Here is a 27740-nt window from a genome sequence, read left to right as displayed (position 1 = left end):
AGGGACCTACCTTGCAGTGTGTGGTGCTGACAGGAAGTCCGACGTTGGAGGCGATCACCACTGTGAACGCGGAGGCCAGCTCAATGGTGAAGCCGCTGCGGGAGGGGGCACAAGAGACACATCACAGGCGCTCTTTGTATCAGCCTCACTGACACCCCAGGGGTGCCAGAGTCTCACCAGAACATTCTTTGGGTCGATTGTTGGCTGCTGACTGGGCCAGATGACATTAACAGAAAAGAAACTGCTGCATAATGACAACAATTCACACTAAGACTGTGCATTATACTGTTTACAGCCCTAAATAGGCTTCTCTTTCTGGTATGTTTTCAAAAAGCACACACTGTAGTAACTGGGTCAGAAATTCCTGCTGTGCAAAAAATGCTAAATTAGTCACTTCTAAAGTGGCAGGAAAAAAAATCACACTCTCATTTCTAAAATGTGTACTTATTGCAAAAAAAAGTGAATTTTTTTCTCAGATTGCTCATTTTTCTTCAAATCAACCTTACAAAAGAATCATTCACTAAAATGAGTTTCAAGGGGGAAAAACTTCTCACAATAAGTAGTTACAAGTCTTAGTTGTTTTCACAAAGTTCTCCCGTAAGTCTGCACTTCACCCCTACTAGATCCGAAGAGGACACCACAGAAGGACCACACGGAGCCCGGGCGGTGGGGGTACTGAGCTACAGGCAGCCTGCACAGCGGAACCGCGAGGCGTGGTAGCCCAGAGCTGCTTCCATCCAGCAGGTGAAGCAGGGGCGGCAAATTTTCCGGAAACGCAGACCCAGGGCCCAGGGCCGTTGGCATCCCCTGGGTCCTCACCACTCGCCCTCTGGGCCTCCTGTGGGGTAGACCAGTTGGGGGCATGGCCGGGGCCTGGCCTGGGGGGCTCCCTTCCCTTCTGTTTCCTTGAGCTTCTCTGGCTCCTGCATCCCCAGCGTCTCAAGTCCTCTCCCTCACCGCAGTGCCGCCGTGGCCAGCCGAGGTGTGCGGGAAGGAGGGCGAGGACGGATGGTCGGCCCTCTCCTCACTGTGACCCCAGCTGCCCAGTGGCTGCGCTGAGGGGTTGGAGGCAGACGTTCAGGCATAGAAGAGCTGGGAAGGACAACCCTGCCGATCCCGCCCGCGCTCTGACTTACCTCGATGGTGTGATGGGGGTGAGGTCCTTCCCCATGGTCTGGATCACTCTTCTCCCCCAGACCCACAGACCCGTACAAATTCCAACTCCTCCATAAAACAGCAGCCAGACGGGGGTAACTGCTTCCTGCAGGACTGCACCTTGCTCGTAAATCAGCCACAAAGCTACCAGGGGACCAATGGCATTACTGGGAGGGAAAAGAAGATGAATGACACAGACATTGTATGTACGTGTACACAACATGCAGTGACTTCCCAGGCTTGAGGAAAGCCCACCTGACTGTATTTCTGGCTCCGCATATAATCTTGTGGTGATTAAAATGATTTATTATTTTTTGTTGTGGTGGTGGAAAAAAACCATAAAAATTTACTATCTTAACCATTTTAAGTGTATATAATTCAGTAGTGTTAAGCGTGTTCACACTGTTGTGAAATACATCTCCAGGACTTTCTCATCTGGCAAAACCCATTAAACAGTAAGTCCCTTTGCCCGCCACCCAGCCCCTGTGAACGTCCATTTTACATTTCTATCCATGGGACTACTCTAGGTGCCTCATAGAAGTAGCGTCATTAAGTGTGTGTCCTTTGTGGCAGGCTTATTCCACTCAGCATTATGTCCTCAAGAGTCCTCCATGTTGTAGCCACAGGTCAGAATTTCCTCCCTTCTCAAGGCTGGACATTCCATGGTATGTATAGACCACATCTGCCTACACATTCATCTGACTGTGTACACTTAGGTTGCTCCCACCTCTTGGCTACTGTGAATGATGCTGCAATGAACATGGGTGTACAAATATCCCTTCAAGACCCTGCTTTCAATTCTTCTGGGTACATACTCAGAGGTAAGATTGCTGGATCAGATGGGAGTTCTATTTTTAATATTCTGAGGAACCTCCAGACTGTCTTCCATAGCAGCTGCACCAATTTACATTCCCACTAACAGCACACAAAGGTTCCAATTTCTCTACATCCTCACCAACACTTGTTATTTTCTGATTTTTTAAATAATTTATTCATTTTTTAATTTACATCCAAGTTAGCATACAGTGCAACAATGATTTCAGGAGTAGATTCCCTAATGCCCCCTACCCATTTAGCCCAGCCCCCCTCCCACAACCCCTCCAGGAACCCTCTGATTGTTCTCCATATTTAAGGGTCTCTTACGTTTTGTCCCCCTCCCTGTTTTTATCTTATTTTTGCTTCTCTTCCCTTATGTTCATCTGTTTTGTATCTTAAAGTCCTCATCTGAGTGAAGTCATTTTTTTTTTTATAGTAGCCACCTTAATGGGTGTGTGATGTATTAATTTTTTAAAGAAGCACTGAAATATCGTAAGAAGTGGACACAAAAACTAAGTTCTTTTTTCTCTGTTTCTCTCCATTTTCATTACCAGCATTGCTACTAATAGTAGCTACCAGTCTGGGCAGCCATATCAGGTCCCACACGACGGGACCACAAACATGGTCTCTGTTAGTTCTCAAACCCATCCTGCAGTTAGGTATTGTCGCTCCCATTTTATTGATGAGGAAATGGATGCTAAAGTCGTGGCACTAGCAGGAGGCAGGACTCAGGTGCTCATGCCCTTTCTCCTCAACCTGCTATTGTCACTCAGGCCCTTGGCAGGCACATATGGATGGTTTTAGGGGATGCCACAGTTTTTTGAAAAAATTTTTAATTAAGACTTTATTCCTTTAGAGCAGTTTAAGGCGCACAGTGAAACTGAGGGGAAGGTAGAGCTTGCCCATTTACCTGCCCCACACATTCACAGCCTCACCATTATCCACATTGCCACCACAGTGGAACATTTGTTGTAAGTGATGAACCTTGGGGCTCCTGGGTGGCTCAGTTAAGTGTCCGACTCTCGATTTTGGCTCAGGTCATGGTCTCACAGTTCATGAGATCGAACTTCACAGTGAGCTCTGCACTGATATCGCAGAGCCTGCTTGGGATTCTCTCTGTCTCTCTCTGCCCCTCTCCTGCTTGTGCCCTGTCTCTCCTTAAAATAAATAAATAAACTTTAAAAAAAGGTGATGAACCTCCAAGGACACATCATTATCATCCAAAGTCCACAGTTTACATTAGAGTTCACCCTTGGTGTTGTACATTCTGTAGGTTTGGACAAATGTATAATGACCCGTAGCCATCTTTATAGCCTCATACAGAGTGTTTTCACTGCCCTAAAAATCCCCTGTGTGTATTCATCCCTCCTCCCCACCTCAACCCCTAATCTTTTCACTGTCTCCATAGTTCTGCCTTTTCCAGAATGTCATATAGTTAGACATTCATACAGAATGTAACTGTTCAGATTGGCTTCTTTCACTTAGTAATATGATTTACGTTTCCTACATGGCTTGGTAGCTCATTTCCTTACAAGTACTGAAAAAGATTCCATTGGCTGTATCACGTTTATTTATCCCTTCATCTACCAAAGAACATCTTGGTTACTTCCAAGTTTTGGCAATTGGGTATAAAGATACTGTAAAATCTGTGTGCAGGTTTTTGAATGGACCTCAGTTCTCGACTCCTTTGAATAAATACCAAGGAGCATGAATTACTGGATCACATCGTAAGAGTATGTTGAGTTTTGTAAGAAGCCTCCAAACTGTCTTCCCAAGTGGCTGTCCCATTTTGCACTCCCTCCAGCAACGAATGAGTTCCTGTTGCTCCACAGCCTTGTCAGCATTTGGTGCTGTCAGGGTTCCGGACTTTGGCCATCCTAACAGTTCCATAGTAGTATCTCATTGTTTTAATTTGCATTTCCTTAATGACACGAGGTGGAATATCTTTTCATATGTTTGTTTGCCTTCTGTGTATCTTCTTTGGCAAGGTGTCTGGTAATGTGTTGGGCTCACTTTTTAATTGGGTTGTTTTCTTATTGTTGAGTTTTAAGAGTTCTTTGTATATTACTATTTTATCAGTTACATCTTTTGCAAATATTTTCTGTTTCTGGCTTGTCTTCTCATTCTCTTGACACTTTCATCGTGCAGAAATTTCTAATTTTAATGAAGTCCAGTTTATCTAGTAGGATTGTGCCCTTGGTATTGTATCTAAAGAGTCATTTCCATACCCAAGGTCATCTAGGTTTATTCTTGTGTTATCTACCAGGAGTGCTATAGTTTTTCACTTTACATTTAGGGTTGTGATCCATTTTCAGTCACTTTTTGTAAAGAGTGTAAGGTCTGCATGCAGATTGGTTTTTTTGCACATGGATATCTAGTTGTTCCAGCACCATTTGTTGAAAAGACTCTCTGCTCCACTGTATTTCCTTTGCTCCTTTGTCAAAGATCAGTTGACTATATTTATGGGAGTCTATTTCTGGGCTCTATTCTGTTTTACTGATTACTCTTTTCTCTCAGCAATACCACACTGTCTTGATTACTGTAGCTATATCGTAAGTCTTGATGTTGGGTAGTGTCAGTCCTTCAGCTTTGTCCCACTCTTTCAAGACAGTGTTGGCTACTCCAGGTCTTTTGCCTTTATCAACTTTACAATCAGTTTGCTGATATCCACAAAATAACTTGCTGGGACTGCACTGAATTTATAAATCAAGATAGGAAGGACTGACATCTTGACAATACTGAGTCTTTCTATCCTTGAACATGGAAAATGTTCAACATGGAACATGGAAAATCGATTTATATCATTCTTCAATTTTATTCATCAGCTTCGCAGAAATATTTCACTATGTGGATGGTTTTCTGTTTTTAATTTCAAATGCCACTTGTTCATTACTGGTATGTAGGAAAGCAATGGACTTTTGTATATTAATCTCATATTCTGCAACCTTGCTCTAATTGCTTATTCATTTCAGGAGTTTGTCGATTCTTTTCAATTTTTTACATAAATGATCATGTCATCTGTAAACAAAGGCAGTTTTCTTTCTTTCTTCCCATTCTGTATATCTTTTATTTCCTTTTCTTTTCCTATGCATTAGCTAGAATGCTATTCATTCAGTATAAGCTGAAAAGGAGTGGTAAAAGAGGACATCCTTGCCTTGCTCCTGATCTCAGTGGGAAAGCTTTGAGTTTTTCACCATTAAGTATAATGTTAGCTGTAGGTCTTTTGTGAATATTCTTTATCAAGTTGAGGAAGTTCCCCTTTATTCCTAGTTTACTGAGAGGTTTTATCATGAATAGGTGGTGAATTCCGTTAACTCCTTTTTAGCCTATTGATGTGATGGATTACATTAACTGATTTTTGAATGTTGAAGCAGCGTTCTTTATCTGGGATAAATATCACTTGGTCATGGGGCACCTGGATGGCTCAGTCATTTGAGTGTACGACTTCAGCTCAGGTCATGATCTAATGGTTCATGGGTTCAAGCCCCACATCTGGCTCGCTGCTGTCAGCATGAAGTCCACTTTGGATCCTCTGTCCACCCCCCACCCCCCGAAAATAAATAAACATTAAAAATATATATATCATTTGGTCATGGTGACCAAATGGTCATGGTCATTCTTTTTATATATTGCTGGATTCAATTTGCTACTTATTTTGTTGAGGATTTGTACATCCATGTTCATGAAGGATACTGGTCTATAGTTTTCTTTTATGTTAATGTCTTTCTCTGGTTTGGGTAATAAGGTAATACTGGCCTTAGAGAGTAAGTTAGGAAGTATTCCTACTTCTATCCTTTGAAAGACATTGTAGAGAATTGGTATAATTTCTGCCTTAAATATTTGGTAGAATTCACCAGTGAACCCATCTGGGCCTGGTGCTTTCTATTTTGGAAGTTATTAATTACTGATTTGATCTCTTTAATAGGTACGGGTCTATTCAGAGTGTCTATTTCTTCTTTTGTGAATTTTGGCAAAGTGTGTCATTCAAGGAATTAGTCCTTTTCATCTAGGTTATCAAATGTAAGGGCACAGAATGGTTTATACCATTATCTTTTTAATGTCCATAGAATATATAGTGAACACCTGATTTCTGATATTAGTAATTTGTGTTTTTCTTAGTCTGGCTAGAGGCTTATCAACTGATCTTTTAAAAAAATTATCCTTTGGTTTCACAGATTTTCTCTTCTGATTTCCTGATTTCAATTTCACTGATTCATGTTCTAATTCTTATTATTTCTTCTGCTTACTTTGGATTTAATTTTCTCCTCTTTTTCTAGTTTCCTTGGGTGGGAATTGAGAATACTGATTTTATTTATGTATTTGTTTTTCCTAATATATGTGTTCAATGGTATAAATTTCCTTTTTAGCACTGCTGCATCCCACAAATTTTGATGAGTTTTCCTTTCTTCATTTTTTAATGTTTTTAAATTTTTTTTTAGAGAGAGAGAGAGAGAGAGACTGTGAGGGAAGGGCAGAGAGAGAGGAAGACACACAATCTGAAGCACGCCTGAGCTGTCAGCACAGCACAGCTGACAGCACAGCACAATCTGAGCTGTCAGCACAGACCCTAATGTGGATTCTTTTTTTTTTTTTTTTTTAATGTTTATTTTTGAGAGAGACAGAGAGTATGCAAGGAAAGGGCAGAGAGAGAGGGAGACACAGAATCCAAAGCAGGGTCCAGGCTCTGACACGGGGCTCTAACCCATGAACTCTGAGACCATGACCTGAGCCAAAGTTGGATGCTTAACCGACTGAGCCACCCAAGTACCCCCCAATGCAGATTCTTTTTTTAAATTAAATTAAATTTAATTTTTTAATATGAAATTTATTGTCAAATTGGTTTCCATACAACACCCAATACTCATCCCAACTGGTGCCCTCCTCAATGCCCATCATCCCCGATGCGGATTCTTAAAGCCTCTCATAGGGCTCTGAACTGAGAGTGGCGCCTGCTTAAGATAACTCTCTCTCTCTCTCCCTCCCTCTCTCTGTCCCCCTCCCTTCTCCTCCCCCCCCCCCATGCTGTCTCTCAAATGAAAAAACAAACAAGCAAAAACAAAAGCATTCCTCATTTCTGTTACAGTGTTCTAGTATTTCTTTCTGGTTCTTTCTTACAGTTTCCAAGTCTCTGTTAACATTGCCCCATCTGTTCTTGCATGCAGTCTACTTTATCCATTAGAACCCTTAGCGTATTAATCATGGTTGTTTTAAATTCCTAATGTGATCATTCCAACACCCCTTTCCATTTCTGGTTCTGATGCCCACTCTGTCTCTTCCAATTGTTTTTTGTTGTTGTTGTTGTTGTTGTTGTTGTTGTTTTTGCCTTTTGGTATAACTCGTAATTTTTTCTTGATAGGCAGATACCATGTACCAGGCAAAAGGAACTGCTGTTAAGTAGCCTTTAGTAAGGAACATGGTGGTGAAATGCAGGAGGGCGAGGAAGCACTCTAGAGTCCTATGGTTAGATCTCTGTCTTTTCATGAGCCTATGCCTCTGGACTGTGAACTTCACAAGTATTTCTCAGGTTTTCTTCTCCCCCTTTATGTAGGATAGGGTGGCTCAAGTGGGCTGCAGCTGGGTATTTCCCTTCCTCCAGGTTAGCCTGTGATAATAACCCAGCAGGTTAGGCTCCCGTTAACTAGTTTCCCCTCGGGGTTAGGCTTGTTAAGAACACAGTGCTCTGGGTACGTCAAAATGGTTACTTTCCCTCTCCCTGTGATGCGAGGGAGGAGGGGAGTTTCTCTGATTTTCACTGAGGATGAGCTAGGGCTCCTAGAGATAAAGCTGACAATCTTGTGCGGGCCCCTCCCACTGGCTCTCTCTGGAGTCTCTACTGACTTTAGGAACTCATCCTTACAGTTCAGGTTTTTCTCCCTGGCACTGGTTCCCAGAGCAGTTTCCACTCGCGAGTCTGTCCTCCCTTATTCCCTGTACATGTCTCTCTCTCGTACCTGTCTTGGGGGCAGCGGTTGCCCTGTGTCCCCGTCTCTCTTATGGCTTCAAGGGGAGCTGTTGATTTTTCAGTGTGCCCACTTTTTTACTTGTTGTTAGGATGGACTGATAAGTCCAAGCTCCTACATGCAGAAACACACACAGGCTTTCAACGCCGGGCATCTGCAGCCCTGGTCTCCCCCCCTCAGCCCACCCTACACCAAGCAGACACAGTGGAGGCTGAGCGTCAGGAAGAACTGGTTCTCAAGTCTGCTTCTCACTAGCTTTGTGATCCTGGGCAAGAAACATCACATCTCAGCTTCAGACTCCCTATCTTTGTAAGATACCACTTATGACCTCAAAGGACTGACTTAAAGTGGATTAGAAGAGGTTATAAATGGTTCAGCACTGAGGCCTGGACTATACTTAATAATCTTTTGTTAAAGGAATAGAAGCCTTATCTTCACGGTTACATTACTTCCAGAACTTGCTTTTATCAGACCAAATCTGTACTCAGAAGCCTCAAAACCAGTCCCTAAACTGCAAGCTTTAAACTCCAGTCACCTGTAGCAGCCACTGCCTGGATCCTCCTTAGGCCTGGAAATACTGTTTTGGGGTGGTTTGTCCATGTACATGCTTTTTTTAAATCTCCCCAACTGGAATTTAAATTCCAAAGAACAGGGACCCAATTCATAACACTTTGCCAGTACCAGGATCTCAATTTTCTATCAGGGGGCACCTGGGTGCTTGGTCGGTTAAGCATCTGAGCTCTTGATTTTAGCTCAGGTCATGATCTCACAGTTTGTGAGCTCGAAAACTATGTTGAGCTCTGTACAGACAGCACAGACCCTGCTTGAGATTCTCTCTCTCTCTCTCTCTCTCTCTCTCTGCTCCTCCCCTGCATTTGTGCACACATTCTCTCTCTCAAAACAAATAAATAAAAACTTAAAAAAATTTTTTTGATCAGGAGGAAGAGGAAGTAGGGTGGTGCTGGGTGTGGGGCAGTCAAAAAATCAAGCTAGGACAGAGAATGATGCCTCAAATACAGTAATATGATAACACCTATATAACATTGAGCAGAACCCAAAATGTCCAGACCTCTTGCCTGGTGGCAAGACTTTTTAAAAAGAACAGAAATTGAATTACATGTGGTTAGGTGGTATATGGAAACCCCCAGCTATAACATGGAGAGTCATATATCTGGGCAATAAGAAATACAACAACAGCATGTTTCCCTGATTTGGACAGAAATATCAGGCCTGCATGATAGTTACGATAATAATAATAATGAGAATACACAGATACTGATTATGTGAGAAACACCATCCTAAGCACATTAAATAAAGTATCTCACTTAATCCCCATAGAAACCCCCGAGGTTGGTACTAGTTTTACTCCCATTTTATAGATTGGGACACTGAGGCTTTAGGGCATCAAGTGACTTGTGTAGGGCTTCCCAGCTCATAGGAAGAGAGCAGAGACTCTACATATTCCAGGCTTCTGAGACCTGCTGACCTTACAGTCCACATTCTCTCCCTCCGTGGCCTCCTTGCTCTTCCTAGAATACACCAGGCACACTCCTTTCTCAGGCCTTTGCACCTGCTGTCCTGGGAATGCTCTCCTACCGATGCCCACACAGCTGGCTCCCTCAGCCCCTTCAGATCTCACTCAGGGAACCCTCACTTGAGCAGCCTAGCCAACACTGCTGTCCTCCAGATGTTCCCATCCCCCCTTCTACCTGATTTTCCCCTGCACATTTACACCTCCTGGCATACTACACACGCCACCTATTTACTTGTTTACTCCTGGTGACAGGGATTTGTGTCTGTTGTTCCGTGCTGCATCCTGACACCCACAGCAGTGCCTGGTGCACGAGCAGACCCTCCGGACATACTTGCTGGATGAAGGGATGGACTTACCTCACGTCATTGCCACCATGAGCAAAGGATCCAAAACAGGCAGTAAGGACTTGCAGGAAATGGAACAGGAGGTGGACCTCGGCTGTGTCCTTCTCCTCCTTCTCCTCTTCTGCAGGGTCGTCTCGGGGCTGGTCGGGATCCGTCAGCTCAGATGCCAGCTTCATTTCCACACCTCCCTCATCGGCCTCTATCTCAGCTTCTGCCACCGCATTGCAGTAGCTTGAGTAGCTGTCATAGCGAAGCCTCTTTTTAGAATAGGACACGGCGTCCCCCACCAGCTTCTCGCTGTCCTCTGGCGCAGATGACGAGTCAGCAGCTTTGAAGGTCGAGTGGACAGGCATTCCACAGATGGCTGCCGTGTAGCACGTGTAACTGTTATTTCGCCGCAGAAACCGGTAGTTGTTCTCCTGTGCGGGCCTCTCCTCGGGGCCCCTGTCTGAGTGAATCCTGTGCAGCAAGTCTTTGTAGAGCCCCGAGTCTTTGTGCACCGTGTGGTACACGTGCCCGTCACTCCTCGTGTGGCCGTCAAAGCCGAAGGTGCCGTTGGAGACGGGTGATTTTGCAGAGCCGTGAGTCATGGAAAGTGCCCTTCCTGAAATGGGTTAAAAAGAGTCTTATTTTCTAGCTTTTGAATATAAATCGTTTCTGTAAGGCAATATCCCTCATCCTTTATGGTGGTGATCTCTGGAAATTTGGGTTATGGGTGATTTTCAATCTTTTTCCACATGCTTTATTTTCCAAATTAACTATAAAGAGCATGCAATACAGTTAAAATGAAAAAGGGAACTTGGAACATAAAACACATGGGCAAAACTTTGAAAATGATGTTATTTAAGTTCTCCTAAAAAGCATCTTCCAGGGGCACCTGGGTGGCTCAGTTGGTTAAGTGTCCGACTTCGGCTCAGGTCATGATCTCACTGCTTGTGAGTTCGAGCCCCGTGTCAGGCTCTGGGGCTCTGTGCTGACAGCTCAGAGCCTGGAGCCTGCTTCGGATTCTGTCTCCCTCTCTCTCTGCTCCTTCCCCACTCACACGCTGTCTCTCTCTCTCAAAAATGAATAAACATTTTTTAAAAAGCATCTTCCAGAAATGACTACGGCACTCTTTCCTGTTTCTAGTAACCAATAAAGGGAGAATCTTTATAAGGAACTTATTTCAGGAAAACTTCATGCATGAGGGACAAAATCCAGTTCGCTATGAGATAGATTTGTAGGTGCTCCTTAAAGGCCAATCATAAATGTCAAAGGCAGTTATCTGTCAGATCAGCGGAGCAAAATTCATTTGCTTTCTTTGGGTCAAGTCTCAGACCGCACCTATGGGAAGTGAAAGCAGGTGCCAAGGCCCCACCTTGCAGGGAGGCGGGAAGCTGTCCCAACAGGCCTGGCAGAGGCTGGTGCTCACCCATCTTTAACCACAAATGTTACGAGACAAAAGAACCCCCAAGACGGCAGGACAGTCTTGACGTTTTTTGAGGTTTCTGTGATGCTACACTAGGCTTTCTCTTTATGTCCTCCATGTGGAAGGCATGCTTAGCAAGCTGGAAAAGCCAATCTTTGGCAACCAGGAAACTGCAACATGGAAGACGCAGGTGCAGTTGACTGAGCTGCAGAGAGGTGGTGTGTGGGCCCTGGCGCCGTTGATGAGACTATAAACAGCTCTTGGAAGAAAATCACAGGACCAGAGTGAGTTGCTCTGTTGACTGCATGGTCTTCTGAGACCTCTTTAGCCCCTGGACTACCCCAAAACATAAAACTGAGGGACACTTTTGTGCATTAAAACCTAACCACCCATGGGGTGCCTGGGTGGCTCAGTTGGTTAAGCCTCCAACTTCAGCTCAGGTCATGATCTCGTGGTTCACAAGTTCAAGCCCCGAGTCAGACTCTGCGCAGACAGCTCAGAGCCTGGAGTCTGTTTCAGATTCTGTGTCTCCCTCTCTCTCTCTGCCCTCCCCCACCCACACTCTGCCTCTTTCTCCCTCACTCTTTCTCAAAAACAAATAAACATTAAAAAAAATTTTTTTTAATATATAAATAAAACCTAATCACCCACAGGCAGCCTGGCTGGTGTCCCCTGCTCACTGGCCCCCTAGGAACTGCTCTCTACCACCATGGAAACTCTACACCCTCTGTGCACACCTTACCGTAGGAGGCCCGGGGGTGGTTTCCCACTGATGTGCCTTCAGAAGTTCCAGATGGCTCCCCAGCTGACCCCGTGAGAGGGACAGTGCTGTCGTCATTAGCCTTGGCACCTGGTAGCTCTTTAAATACTGGGGACTCCACTTCCTGAATTTTACTGAGGCTTTCGTCAGAAACTCGCGATAGAGCAGCTTCTTTTTGTAATTTGCCTAAAGAAAATATAGGTATAACTGAAAATTCTGAAATTAGAGATCTTGTTATTGAAAAGCGAATATAAAAGTGAGCATTTATCTTTATACTTTAGTATTTAACTTTGAAAATGAAAAAATAGTTATAGCTAAATAGAAAAAATGAAGAGGAGACTTCAATCAATTATCTGGGAAACTCAAGCCAGAAAATTCAGCTGCTGAGGACAAGAGGGGTAGGCTCAGGCCCCAATTATCTCCTTCAAAACCAACAAACTGAGAGGGCTAGATGCGGTCCCCACAGTCCCTTCCACCGCTAGTACTCTGTAATCCTACGACCATCTGGACTGGCCTTCTATTTTCTTAAACTAACCTCAAAATCACTGAAATGTTTATCCTTTTTGTCTTCAGAGATATTAGTTATAGTCTGTTTGGTTTTCTTCTGTTCAATAAATTACTGGTCTCTGATTTCTCCAGGTCACCAAATCTTAGAAAACAAGTAAATCATTTTCCAAAAAGGAACAGAGAGATCCTAATAACTTCTAAAAATCTTTTACTTTCAAAAGATAATTTTTTAAAAAAAAGCTGCTTTAAAGCTCTATAGGATTCTTTTTAATCAGATCTGATATGTGGTGCTGATTTAATGATCTTGCTGCTTGTAGATTCTCCTGGGCAAATTTCTAAGCTCTTACCTACAGAACTAAAATGGAAGTATTCTTCTTTGCTGGATATACTCACATAATCCTGTCACCTCCCTGTATCCACGTACACAGTCAGAAATACAGATTTTTTTTTTTTTTTTTTTTAGATCTGGGACCTTAAGGTGCTTATAATCAAAATGAGAGAAGACAATATTTGTAAAGATTACAACAATTAAGCAAAAATTGTTCACACTTACATGAGACAGGTTTTATTATTTTCTGCTTTTTATTAATGAGCAAACTGAAGTACACAGAGAGATTAAGTCAGTTGCCCAGAACCACACAGGTGGTAAAATGCAGGCATTTTAGCTCTATGGTCCATGACCTTAATCACTAGTGTATACTTAAAATACTAGATCAAGAAATATATATTGAACTAACAAAATATGGCATTGATAAAACAAAATCTCCTCAGAAGCCTATTGGGAGCAATACCAGTTTCCTGCTGTTACAGCATTAAGCTGGAAAGCAAAGATTTTATAGTCTATTCGGCAAGAAAGCTATTAGAAAAAGCCTCTAAAAATCAAAACATTTAGTGGGGCGCCTGGGTGGCTCAGTTGGTTAAGCGTCCAACTTTGGCTCAGGTCATGATCTCACAGTTCATGGGCTTGAGCTCCGTGTCAGGCTCTGTGCTGACCATTCAGAGCCTGGATGGAGCCTACTTCAGATTCTGTATCTCCTTCTCTCTCTGCCCCTTCCCTGCTCGTGCTTTGTGTCTTTCTCTCTCTCAAAATAATAAGTAAAAACATTTAAAAAAATGTTTAAAAAATCAAAGCATTGAAGTATAGTTGATCATTCCTATGGGTTAAACCAGACAAGCAGTATGTTTAAGGGGCTCATCTTCAGTTAGTAGTCTGTATGAATGGTGGAGGGATAGTTATTTTCAGCAGAGAGCAGGGAACAGCTACACAGGAGAAGCAGCAGCAATTCATCCAGCCATTATTGATGTGGCTTTACTATTTAGTCTGAAGTTGTATGTATTAATGTGGATCTTTTTAATTTTTGTTTTAAAATTTATATGCAGTGAACTGACTATGTATTTGTGTGCCCATCCTGATTCTAAGACATGTCTAGACTCATGTAACCCTCACCACAATCAGGATACAGAAAAGTTCTATCACCTCCCAAAGCTCCCCTGGTAGTAAGACCCACTGCCCAGCTCCTTGGCAATCACTGACCTGGTCTCTTCCCGTGTTCTGTCTTTTTCAGAATGTCATATAAATGAAACCATAAACTTTGTAATTTTTATAAAAATGTTTAAAATGGAAAAAACTTCTATGAGTGGGTGAAACAAAGAATTTTTAGATGTGACACCCAAAACACAATTTATAAAAAAAGAAGTTGTGGGGCCCCTGGGCGGCTCAGTTGGTTGAGGGTCCAACTCTCGATTTCGGCTCAGGTCATGATCCCAGGGTCATGGGATCAAGCCCTGTGTTGGGTTCTGTGCTGTGAAGCCTGCTTGAGATTCTCTCTCCTTCTGCCCCTCTCCCCCATTCGTGCTCATCCTCTCTTTATATAAAAAAAAAAAAAAAAAATTAAAAAAAGCTGATAAATGGCACTTCATCAAAATTAAAACTACTGTTCTGTGAAAAACACTATTAAGGGAATGAAAAGACAACCTACAGATTAGAAGTGTTTACAGATCCCCTGACAAAGGACTTGTATTCAGAATATATAGAGAAATCTTCAAGAATATTGCAGTGAAAAAATGAGCAAAAAATTTGGACACTTCATCAGTAGAGCTATATAAATGGCAAATAAGTCTATGAAAAGGTACTCCACATCACTAGTCATCACAGAAGTACAAACTGAAATCATGAGATACCATAGACACCAATTTGAATGTCTCCAAAACAATGGGAAAATTTTATGTATTTTATTTTTTTCCCTAAAAGCCTTATCATTTTCTATTTTTGTTTAAATCTATGCTATGCTTTAATGTTTTTGTTTTTTGTTTTTTTTTGTTTTTTTTTTTACAGGTGTAAGGCTTAAGTCAAGGTTCTTTTTTTGGCATATAGATGTCCGAATATTCCAATACCATTTGTTGAAAGATGATTCTTTCTCCACTGAAGTGCCTCTGTACTTTGTTAAAAATCAACGTGCCAGATTTGTGTGGGTCTATTTCTAGACTCGAGTTCTGTTCTATCAATGTGGATGTCCATCTCTTCACTAATACCACACAGTCTGGTCATTTTATATTAACTCTTTGAGTAAAGTAGTATGAATCTTCCAATTCTGTTCTTTTTCAAAAGTGTTTTGGCTATTCTAGTTCCTTTTCCTTTCAATATAGATTTTACTTTTTTTTTTTAATGTTTTATTTATTCTTGAGAGACAACATGAATGAGGGAGGGGCATAGCGAAAGAGACACAGAGACACAGAATCCGAAGCAGACTCCAGGCTCTGAGCTGTCAGCACAGAGCCCGACATGGGGTTTGAACTCACGAGCTGTGAGATCATGACCTGAGCCGAAGTCGGACGCTCAACCGACTGAGCCACCCAGGCGCCCCTCAATATAGATTTTAAAACCAGCTTGTCTAAATCTACAAAATAACCTGCTTGGATTTTAACTTCAACTGTGTTAAATCTAGAGAACAATTTGACAAGAACTGACATCTTAATGATACTGAATCTTCTAATTCGTGAACATGGTATGTCTCCTCATTTGTTCTGTTCTTCTTTGGAATATGGATTTTCAAACTGAGATATGTCCACACTGAAACAGGATCGTAAGGCACACTCTGAGGCTGAAAGTAAATACTTCTTTTCATCTGAGAGCCCTGTAACAGCATGTGGCCTTAAGGCTTAGAACTATGTTGCTAAGGACAGAATAGCAGCTCTTATAGCTTTCTGATCCATATTCTTCTTTTTGAAAAATTCTGTTGAAATATGATTTATATACAATAAAATTCATACATTTTAAACGTGCAGACAGATGACCTGTGATGGATGAGTACACCCTATAAACACTACCCCAGCTGGGACAGAGAACACTTCCATTTCCATGTTCCTGGAATGTTCCCATGTGCCCCTTTGCCATTAGTCTCCTGGAAACCCCCCACCATCTCCAGCACCTAGAGCTTTCTATCACTATAGATTAATTTTCCCTGGAATCATATAGGATGTACTATTTTGTATCTGGCTTCTTTTACTCAACATAATGTCTGTGAAATTCATTATACTGTGGTTAGTTCATTCTCTTTATAGCTATGGAGGCTTGAATTACATGAATATATCACAATTTGGTTATCCTTTCACCTATTCAGGAACATTTGGGTTGTTTCTAGTTTCTGGTTGTTATGACAAAATGATTGTATACAAGTCTTTCTATGAACATATATATTTTTTATTTCTTTATGTTTATTTATTTTTGAGAGAGAGAGAGAGAGACAGAGACAGAGACAGAGACAGAGTGCAAGTTGGGGAGGGGCAGACAGAGAGGGAGACACGGAATCTGAAGCAGGCTCCAGGCTCTGAGCTGTCAGCACAGAGCCCGACGTGGAGCTCAAACCCATGAACCATGAGATCATGACCTAGCTGAAGTCACACACAACCAACTGAGCCACCCAGGTGCCCCTATGAATGTACATTTTCATTTCTCTTGGATAAATATCTAGGAGTAGAATTACTGGGTCATGTGGTAAATGTATGTCTAACTTGACAGGAAACTTCAAATTTCCAAGTGGTTGTACCATTTTATATTTCACCATAAACGTCTGAAAATTCTAGTTATTCTTCTTTGTCAATATTTTGAAATGTTAGTCTGTTTACTTTTAACCATTCCTGTGGATGTGAATGGATGGATATCTTACTGTGTTATTAATCTGCATTTCCCTGAAGACTAATGCTTTTCATGGGGCTGGTAGAACCTGACCAGTAGTTAACTTCCAGTCATCCGAGGCAACCAGGACCTTACTGCTCATTCCAGTCACAAGTTACCAAGAAAAAGTTTGAGCCAGAAAGCAGTTAGGAGCCAAGAGACAAGGATGGGGCATGTATCTCAGTGCTATGTTCTAGGGTTATTCATGCATCCAGTTTCTTCTGTTAGTAAGGGTAATTGTGGGTTACACCTGAAGCCCCAGGAACCAGGATTTTTGTAAACCAGAAGAATAAAAAAGCCCTTACCTGCTATTTTCCTCCGCATCCATGGACACACAAAGAGCCATACAAAAAGGGCAAACAGCAGTGCAACGCCAAAGGAGATGAGTGCTATTGCCCATATGGGAAGGACCAGACCAAGCACTGGAAAGTAAAAAGGACAGTGGTGTTGTCGGTGGATACTTTCTGAAAGGTCATGCTCATATCAACATACTTTACATTCCCCCAATCCAAAACTAATCACCTGGGTTTTGTATTTAATAAAACTTTCAACCAAAACAATGTGCTATAGTTTTTGGGGTAGAAAGCTGTCCCTGGAACGTTCCCATGTGCCCTGTGTTTAAGACACACTATATCTGGTCAATATGTGGTTAAACTGAGTAGTAAGCTAACTATTACAATTTTATCAATGTGGCACAAACAGCATATTAAATTGGAATAAAACCATTTACATATTATTTCAATATCTAAGTTACAGAGTTCCGGAGTGGACCATATATAGCTAAGAAAGGACGTTGTCGTCTTCTGTCCTGACATCAGCCCACTCCCACGGCAGTGAGCAGCTGAGGTCTAGAACCCTGCACCAGGCTGCTGACTGCTGCCTCTTTGGGTTTCTCAGTAGTCAGCAGCTCTGCTTTAAATGGCCATGACACTCTAACCACATACACAAACCTTTTTAAAGTCAGCTTGGAGATAAAAGTTCTATAAAAGGACATTGACCTCCAAATTTAACTGTTCTTTGAATTGTCAACTCATGTAATTATAGAAAAACTTTTCATTAAAATTCAATAATGCATACTAAGTTGCAATTACATTAGCCAATAAAAAGGCAGAAGGGCACATGGTTTAGGAGCATCATATTTTCCTGGCACTGCATTCCAGAACTCATCACTCTGAATTTTGTCCATTTTCTGGCACTGGTGGCAACAGGCACATTTCACACACATTCACAGGTTTACAGCTTTAACATGCATGCTTGCACAGAAACAAAGATATGTGTACAAGAACACTTACTAATGGCTTTATTTGTAACAGTAAGAATGTGCAAGACAACTAATATGTGCATCATTATGGAAATGTGTAATAATTATAGGACAGAGTCATATAAATGAGATAGATCTATATATACTGATAAGGAAAGAGGCCTATGATCTAGTAAGTAAGAAGGGCTGCCTGGAGTACTATACTCCAATTTATGTTGTTGGTTTTTTTTAAGATTTTATTTTTAAGTAATCTCTACACCCAACATGGGGCTTGAATTTACAATCCCACCCCAGATCAAGAGTTGCATGTTCTATCAACTGAGGCAGCCAGGCACCCCGAATTTATGTTTTTTAAAAAAACCCATATTGGGGACACCTGGGTGGCTCAGTCAGTTAAGCCTCCTACTCTGGACTTTGGCTCAGGTCATGATCTCATGGTTCGCGATATCGAGCCCCACATCGGGTTCTGCGCTACCAGTGTGGAGCCTGCTTGGGATTCTCTCTCTCCCTCTCTCTGCCCCTCCCCTGCTCGTGCTCTGTCTCTCTCTCTCTCTCTCTCAAAATAAATAAATAAACTTAAAAAAATATATTTCTACTCCTACCATACGAACAAATGTATAGAAAAAGTTCTGGAATGATACAATGGTTAATCCTATAGGGACATAAGAAATCGGAGAGGGCTTTCACTTCTTACTACATACACTTTTGTACTGTTAACTTTGAAAACATAAGCATGTCACTTCTGTAAATTGTTAAACATGTTTTAAAAGTTTTAAAGGAATGAACTATTTAAAACTTTGCTCTTCGCTCTTAGATTAAATAAATCTTTAATGATGCAGGCTTTGTTACACTGTTAACCATTTTATATATACAAACACACTCAAAGCTATTTGATTAAGGGATTATTAAACATTTTGGTAACTGTAAGAGGTAGAATAGATAGGTAATACTATAAGTGAGAGTCAGGATTAGCTTATACACATACGAAAAACAAAAAACCTGAATCACCGAGCTTAATTATAGCTAAGGCGTCACTGGTGGGAGTACAGACGCTTTAGGGGCTAGATTATCTGAATCACTCGTAACACGCACTCTGACATCAGAAAGCTATGGACACCCTGGGGCTGCACCACATTAGCCGGCAGCCTGGCTCCAGCCCTGGCTCTGCCTCTAAGTCTGACCCTTGCAAAATCACTCGGGCTCACCCCACCAGGCTGTGCCAGTGGGCCACCGCTTCCTGGCTTCTGCTTTAGAACTTCACGTCAGTGTCTTAACACATGTGAGAAGAGCTCACACCAGAGCTGTTTCTTGCCAAACTGAATAGTAACTGTTAATTAGCAACACCAAACTGATCAACTAACATCAATACCAATCACTCTTACAGCTTAAAAGTATATGTTTTCCAGGGCACCTGGGTGGTTCAGTCGGTTCAGCGTCTGACTTCGGCTCAGGTCATGATCTTGCGGTCCGTGAGTTCGAGCCCCGCGTCGGGCTCTGTGCAGACAGCTCAGAGCCTGGAGCCTGTTTCAGATTCTGTGTCTCCCTCTCTCTCTGCCCCTCCCCTGCTCATGCTCTGTCTCTCTCTCTGTCTCAGAAATAAATAAACGCCAAAAAAATTAAAAAAAAAAAAAAAAAGTATTTGGTTTCCGAAGAGGTTTCCTTTGTGCTTCCTGGGTTAGTTGATGATAAAACTGTTTAACTGTGCTACTTTTAGTTTCATTGTATTAATCTAAGAGAGGCAAGCCCTGGATACGATGGGAAGAGAGAAATAATTTGGGATATATATATATATATATAGATAGATAGATAGATATTTAAAATATCTATATATAGATTTAAGATATTTATACATAGATAATAATCTTTTCCATCTTTCTATAATGTACCTATCTATCCATAATCTATTTATTTTTTATTTTTAAAAATTTACATCCAAATTAGTTAGCATATAGTGCAACAATGATTTCAGGAGTAGATTCCTTAATGCCCCTTACCCATTTAGCCCATCCCCCCTCCCACAACCCCTCCAGTAACCCTCAGTTTGCTCTCCATATTTATGAGTCTCTTCTGTTTTGTCTCTTCCCTTCCTTTATGTTCATCTGGTTTGTCTCTTAAAGTCCTCATATAATTGAAGTCATATGATTTTTGTCTTTCTCTAATTTCACTTAGTGTAATACCCTCCAGTTCTATCCCCGTGGTTGCAAATGGCAATATTTCATTCTTTTTGATTGTTGAGTAATACTCCATTGTATATATACCACATCTTCTTTATCCATTCATCCATCGATGGACATTTGGGCTCTTTCCATACTTTGTCTATTGTGGATAGTGCTGCTATAAACATGGGGGTTGCATGTGTTCCTTTGAAACAGCACACCTGTACCCTGTGGATAAATGCCTAGTAGTGCAATTGCTGGGTCATAGGGTAGTTCTATTTTTAGTTTTTTGAGGAACCTCCATACTATTTTCCAGAGTGGCTGCACCAGCTTGCATTCCCATAATCTATCTATTTGAGATGAGTGAACACGTTTGCTCTAGGACACTATTTTTTTCCATCCATGCTGAGCAGAGCCCAAAATAAAAGCAGACAAGGGCTGCTCTAGATGTTCCTTCCATGCCTATCTCCATGCTTTCTGTTGGGGTCCCTTGGGATTCTCAAGGTGTCAGGACCAACATCCAAGAAAGAGAAACTGAGGTTGGTTATAAGAGTTTGACCCCTGGTGTAGACAATAAGCCACACTATCACTTGCTCTTTGTAATTCTAGCATCACAACCTCTTTTGCCATCAGTTTGGCCTGGGAAGTGGCCAGAAAGCTCTGAAGTCACCCTCCTAAGTCACAAGAAACTGGAAAGGAGAGTAGGGGATAAACACATCACTGAGAGTGGAAGTTGGGGAGAAAGAGTAAAACATCCAGGAGGAAAAAGAACAAAGGCATGCAGAAAAATGGGGACAGTTGTTGATGATGAGAGCAGAGGGGAACAGGATGGGGAAAGAATGTGGATCTGACCAAATTATTCCAGCAATTTAGTAATGTGACAGGGCAGCAAAAGAACACAAGGATTCACTTTTAAAACCAGCATATAAGAAATGTGAACTGACAGTTATGTTACACAGCTGTAATTTGTACAAATATATAAAATCAAGTTTCATGGATAAAAAACAAACACAAAAATTCAGTGTAGAAAGGCAGTTGAATCAATGTGCATCCAAGGCAAAACTTCTGACAAAAATACTCTGCATTGTCTTCCTGTGAGTACCTACATTATTTTCCAATAATCACACCTTAAGTTGGCAATAAAATATGGCGCGCCTCTTCACTCTGTGGATAGGCAAAGTAGGACACGGCATGAATTGCTCCATTCCCTCAGCCAAAAGTGGCTGCCAGGAGCCGACACCAGGGGCTACGAGTCCCAGGCCTCTGCTCCAGACACACAACAGCCTTTCAGCTCAAGCTCCTTCCATTTTCTCAACAGTTAAGACATGATGAATAGTGATTTAGCTCTACCCTCAAACATCTTTAAAATTCTATTTCAAATCCCCCCAAGATCAGAATACGCAAGAGACTTGGGAAGTAAACAGTCTTCCAATGTCATTACTTTGTTACACCTCTGATTTTTCATATATGACAACATTATTAGAATCTATAAAATGAATAAAACTTCCAAAGGTCATTGACCTATATTTCTTCCCTTATATTCCTACTCCTTAGCTTCTCTCTACAGCCTTTCTTTTCTATTTTAATTTATAAAATTAAAATTATTAAATTTAAATTAAAACATTAAATCATTAAATTATTAAATTTATAAAATTAATTTATAAAATAATATATGCTATTATTAAAAAAGCAGTACAAAACTGTATGATGTACAGATATGAAAATAGCTCATTACTCTTCCCTCTTGAACCTACTTTCTAGAGAAATACTGTTAACTCCGTGGCATGTTTCCTTCCAGGTATTTTCTAAATATAAACACACAATGTAGAATGTTGGTGAGAATCTCTTTTTTCCTTTAAAAAAAGTTAATGGATGTAGAATCATACTGTATATATTCTGTGATTTCATTTCCCACATACAATATATCAATATATTGTGGGTATCTTTCCACAGTCTCACACACATGCACACACACACACATGTGTGCGCACGTTTACCTTACTTGCAGATGCTGATGCTGCTGGTCCAGGGACCACACTTTGACTTAGAAGTTACATATGATCACCAGAGGCTTAATTAGGCTATCAGCTCTGACCACTCAAAGAAGCATGCAACAAATTTCAGTTCTCATTCTTTAAAAATTGAACAAAGCCAGGTCCCGCACAACTGAAGACTTTTTCATTAAAAATAAACCTCAGGCTTGTATCCAACCCAAGTGAGCACTTTATTTCCCAAAGTTATTTTTGCTTCTTGCAAATTATTTTTTTAAGGACAAAAATGCAGAGACAATGTTTTAAAGTGGTCAGTCTTTGAAGTAGAAGAATGACTTTTGAGAAAACTTGTGTCAAATGCAAACAAATCAAACTAAGCCCAAGATATAAACAACTTCAAAATAATTGAGAAGGAGGAGCAAGGAAATCAAAACAAAGCTCTAGAGCTCAACAGCCAGTGAGTCCCACTGAAGTCATGTCCATGCATAAATATGCTATTTATCAAAAGCTCTTACAGCTGAAACAGGGTAAGATTAATGTTGCTACTCCTTTTTGTTAGAGATTTTCATTTTTTCCTTTTACCTCTGAGGCACCTATGTGTTGAATGGAAATATTCTAAGGAAGGAAGGAAACAAGGAAGAATAAATTCCAGACTGGCAGGAAGGCAGACCTATTCTGAAAGGAGAGTGACCGAGTCACTGTTGAAGGGACCCTTCTCAGCTCAGCCTTATCACCAAATATGACACCACAGCTATCAGGCAGCAAGGCCCCACGTGAGGAAGTAGTAGGTAATTACAGTCTAGTTTGAAAGGCAAAAGTTAACTTTTGTCTAACTAAAAATAAGATCTGGACTCATCTACTGGATATTCTAAAAACATGCCCCTGGAGCAAAAATATTAGCAAAATCCTTTTCTGACTTAGTGGGGAAAAAAAATGGCTGGTCCTTCAGAGTCATGACTTACTTTTCTTTCCTTCTCCACTAGGCGAGCCCCCCTGGAAAACTTCAAGTAAGCTTTCCAAACCAACATGTGTGGAAAAAATAAAAGGATGACTCAGGATATGCTGGCAACTTAAGGTGGAAAAGATGAGGCTACTTATGATTGATAGCAATGAAATGGCTGCTATTATGGATTAAGATGGACTATGGGCCAGGCACTGTGTTCAGCACCTGCCGGCATTATCTCACATAACGTGGTGTTGCTTTCACAGAAGTCCTCCTACTGCCCTTACTTTATAATGATGCACAGAGGCTCAGGGAGGTGAGGAGATGTGACATTCCTGATAGCACAGCTGCCAACCGAAGTCCTTAACATTAGCTCTAGCACTGGGAATACTATTTGTGCTTTCAAATGAGTAATGATCTTCAAGATTCTTGTACAGGTTTTTTAATATTCCTAATGAATGAGGTAGCCAGTCTCTTTACACTACCTGCATGAAATATATACAAAACATATATAGCCAGGTTTCCAAATATATTAGAATCCATTTTTTTAAAGCGTTTGTTTGTTTTGAAAGAGAGAGCGCACGAGCAGGGGAGGGCAGAGAGAGAGAGAGAGGGAGAGAGAGAATCCCAAGCAGGCTCCTTGCTGTCAGCGCAGAACCTGACAGGGGGCTCCAACTCACGAACCATGAGATCATGACCTGAGCCAAGATCAAGAGTCAGACGCTTAACCAACTGAGCCATCCAGGCACCTCTAGAAGCCATTTTTAAACAGAGTGAAGAGAAGAGAAAAAACATATTAAGGTTGGTGCATTCTGACTGTTATTAACAGTGACATGAGGGACCAGGTACTATATACTAGGTGTCTAACCTGTGCCATGTCACGTGTTGGTCAGTGTACTGTCATCACGCAGAGCCTGGGGCTCGGAACTAGGATTCTCTACCTGACTAGTTATATGCCCTTGGAAATTCAGCATTGCCACGCTTCACTTTCCTGTCTGCATTACCAGTTTCCCAGAGGACTTCAGAGGACCAAAAGGATTCATGTAAAACTCAACTCACTAAAAGTTAGCATTTACATTATTTATTTCTTACAACCTCTCTATGAAGTATTGATATTATCTTTAGTGCCTCATCTGTCATACAGTTTAACTTTCTCTAGAATAATTTACCATCCCAGTCAGAATGGTACCATACCAGAATTACCATACCATTTGCAAATCTGCAGTAAAACTGCAGCAAAAGATGAGGAAATGAGAAAAAAGAGATGGAAAAAATGAGGCCAACTACAGAAAAAAGGAAATTTTAATAAAAATCACAGTTGACTTCTGACATTCAGAAGAACCACCAGGAGCAAGAAGAACAGAGGGTAGGGGGCGCCTGGGTGGCTCAGTTGGTTGGGTGTCTGACTTCCGCTCAGGTCACGATCTCACTGCTTGTGAGTTCGAGCCCCATGTCAGGCTCTGGGGCTCTGTGCTGACAGCTCAGAGCCTGGAGCCTGCTTCGGATTCTGTGTCTCCGTCTCTCTCTGCCCCTTCCCTCCTCTCGCTTGCTCTCTCTCTCAAATAAAAAAAAATAATAAAAAATTAAAAAAAGAATATAGGGTAGAAAAAAATAAAATGCAGAAAGAAAAGTAAATCAATAAATCATCCTTATTTGTACCAGTTCCCATTTTCAGGCCTGAGTACTACAAAGGCACCCCCAGCCTTCATTAGCTCTGTGCTTCAAATCACCAAGCTTAGAGACAGCTATTGACATTTGCTTATTAGCTTTTTGTTCAGCTAACTTGAGCTCTAGGAGCTTATGTAAAATTAAGAACAAGACTCAGGAGAAGCACGAAGTTGCTACACAAAGAATAGCTCTCCTACAGTTTTCTCCCAACTTCGTGCTCCAAGGCCTGCCCAGCCCTGTGTGAATGCTCTGGGAGATTCAGACTTGGGGGTGGGATTAACTCTGTGGTACGAAGCTGTGTTTTCCCTGCCTCCAATTTTTTTAGATATTGAGAAGATAGTCTATGACAAACACACTTCATAGTCCCTGACTTATAAAACCTCCAGGGCCACCAGGCTGCTAGTATCTGAGGCTAGGGTTTTGTATCTCTCCAGCTCTCCTCATCCCCATGACCTTCAGCTTTGTGCTTTTCACAGAACTTGAGGCAAGTTCTACCCCCTGGGCTCTACCCCCTGGGCTACCACCCAAAGTCTGGAAGTCCTGATCATGAGTATTGAAACTCTGAAGATCAACACTTTGAATGCTGCAGAGATGCCAAAGCAGAAGGTTCCATAATGTTAATATTCATTCAGAAATTTTTTATTTGCAGTACTGAGTACACAAACATATTATAAATGTCTAATAAAATAAAATCTGAGAAAAATGGCCTTGAGGATCCTAGTTTGAGAAATTAGTAAGGATACTCCCCCATTTTGGAAGAGGGCACCTGTCAACTGTTGTATGATATGCCATTTAGGGAAAATTTTATCTTTTGAACAGGAAGAGGGAGATTTTTGTCAGATATAGCCAATAACTGAATCTTAATCCATAATGTAATCCATAATGGCCATAAAGGTCATTAACAAGAAGAAACACAACACAAACTGACATATCTGCTGACTCCAGATATCCCCACAATAATGGGTATACTGAGGATTTAGCTGTAGGAGGCTACCACAAAGAGAAACAGGAGGAATCCTCTCTACTGAAACATGTACAAATACTCACCAACACTGAAATGTTTGCAAATAGAAATACCACATATGACTTTCTTTAGCCATCCAAAATGCAAAAGAAAACAACTTTTAATCCAGCATCCCCCCCCCCCAAAAATAACCCTAAACCCATGTAAAAAGAACAAAAGCCATCAGAATGGGAAGGAGTAATTCTGAAAAATCAACATTGGTTTCAGTACCTTAAAAAAAAAAAAAAAAAAAAAAAGGGGTAGCTTCTACCCACTGGATTCATTGGTCAGACAAATTCCAGGGAGGTGGATATTTGTGCTATGGGCCACGGCAGAGCTTCCCCCGTGTGTCATGTGTGTGCCATTCCCCTCCCCAAACTCCCCCGCAGCCTGGGGAGGTATGTGGCGTTAGATCCTGTTCTGAGACTCAGCGCAAGAAAGCTGCTAAGGTAACACAGAGGGGCAAACATGCAGAATGAGGATTTCACATTTCTTTTTTTCACTTGCAAGTGTGTTTCTTGCCTCTGTACTTCACATACCTCTTGAGTATTTAGAACAAGGATGTACATTTACTCTTCTTTTTACTACTCCATCATGAGCATGAGTGATGCTTTTTACCATCAACCAACAACAGTGCCAGCACCAAATAAACCAATACCATTAAGTCTAACGCTAATACACTCTGCCTGCCAGATTTAAACTGCCGAGGAATTCTTACCTGGTGCTCCTGTGTACATGATGGAAAATACGTTTATTGCTATTGTAGCAGCATAGAACACTGGAAGTGCCCGGAGGCCATTGGGAACAGGGTCCTCCTGTATGATAATGAGATAAAGTGGAAGGTCAGGATTCAGGAAGCATCTGGAGCCAACAGAGGCAAAATGATATAAAACACTGTTACGAGAAAGTCTTCCAAACTGTGGTGTGGCCAAAACAGCTGGCCATGTCACTGCCGTGTGATCTATTGCACATCAGCTCAGGCTGTCTCTCCTACACAATTACTATTTCAAAGAGCACTATTGTGGACAGCAGACACGTTGAAGCACTAAAATCACATGAGCTGATGTCAGATTTAGAAACAGAGAAGAGCTGTGAGGTTAGCCCCCAGTTCCTGGGGACTGAAGCCCGGAGCTCAGCATCTACTTCAAACCCCGTGGTGCTCACCACGCCAGCTAGTTTCAGGTTTGGCCCTGAAAATTCACTGTCAACAAATATTTGAAGACTCAGCCCTCGGATGATGCCCCAAGAAAGCCAAATTACTTAAACACCACTGCATTACTACTAGATTTCACATCGCCCTATTGCACAATACATTTTAGCTCTATTAAAATATAGAAAGCAAATATATTACCGTATGCCATGGCTTTTTAAGATCTTTTCATAAGTTATAGTATTTAACCTTCAACTATTAGGAATTAAAAAGAACTGTGGGTTCTTTATCTAACAAAAAATGTATTTACAATTTTAGGTTTCTGGTACATTTCCTAAATCTAATACTTCAACAAGAAGGGATACTGCATATGTTTTACACTAAATAACATCTGAGAAAATATTCAAAATTTAGGGTTTTAAGCAGATCTACAGAAGATTTTGAAGCAAAAATACGGACTGGGAACTCGTCAATACAGCACCGGCACATAGATGTCACTTAATTCAAAAAAGGACTCCTTTCTAATAACCATGTAAGACACTGGTACATTTATATAAATCTGCTACCTACCCATGATAAAAGGAAAATTAGATCTAACAACTGCTCTGAGCCCCAGGAGTAAGGATAAATGGAGATAGTGAAAGATTCCTAGGGTCAAATGCAAACATGTATGGAAATCAAGTATGTTTGCAGAACAGTACAACCCATTAAGAACCTATTCTGGGATGTCTCAAGTAGCCATCAGCACTTGTCAAGAGGCTTGAGTTGAATGGTAGTGAGAGTAAGGACCAGTAAGAGCAGGGGTAGTAAGTGATTCAATTACATGAGAGTTACAGCCAGCCCAGCAGGGTTGACAAGCACAGAGAACATGATGCCAGGGGCCAGGGCAGGAGCCAGGGATGAGGCGCAG

At 41.4% G+C, this 27740-nt stretch overlaps 1 protein-coding gene across 8 annotated transcripts in view; it reads right to left on the bottom strand.

The window, feature by feature from the left end:
- SLC20A2 (solute carrier family 20 member 2) overlaps nt 1-27740 on the bottom strand; it is a 106445-nt gene that overhangs the window by 12241 nt on the left and 66464 nt on the right. For all 8 annotated transcript variants that reach the window (XM_019440665.2, XM_019440663.2, XM_019440666.2 and 5 more), the window contains 6 exons: nt 26399-26495; nt 16964-17080; nt 11960-12163; nt 9822-10413; nt 1137-1322; nt 11-95 (listed from right to left, as the gene is read on the bottom strand). In XM_019440665.2, the coding sequence (XP_019296210.2) occupies nt 11-95; nt 1137-1322; nt 9822-10413; nt 11960-12163; nt 16964-17080; nt 26399-26495 (1281 nt within the window). The remainder of the gene's footprint in view (nt 1-10; nt 96-1136; nt 1323-9821; nt 10414-11959; nt 12164-16963; nt 17081-26398; nt 26496-27740) is intronic.

Source organism: Panthera pardus, unplaced genomic scaffold (assembly GCF_024362965.1).
Source record: "Panthera pardus isolate Hobbes unplaced genomic scaffold, ASM2436296v1 HiC_scaffold_13, whole genome shotgun sequence".
NCBI classification, from domain to species: domain Eukaryota; kingdom Metazoa; phylum Chordata; class Mammalia; order Carnivora; family Felidae; genus Panthera; species Panthera pardus.
This window is presented reverse-complemented; position numbering and strand designations above follow the sequence as displayed.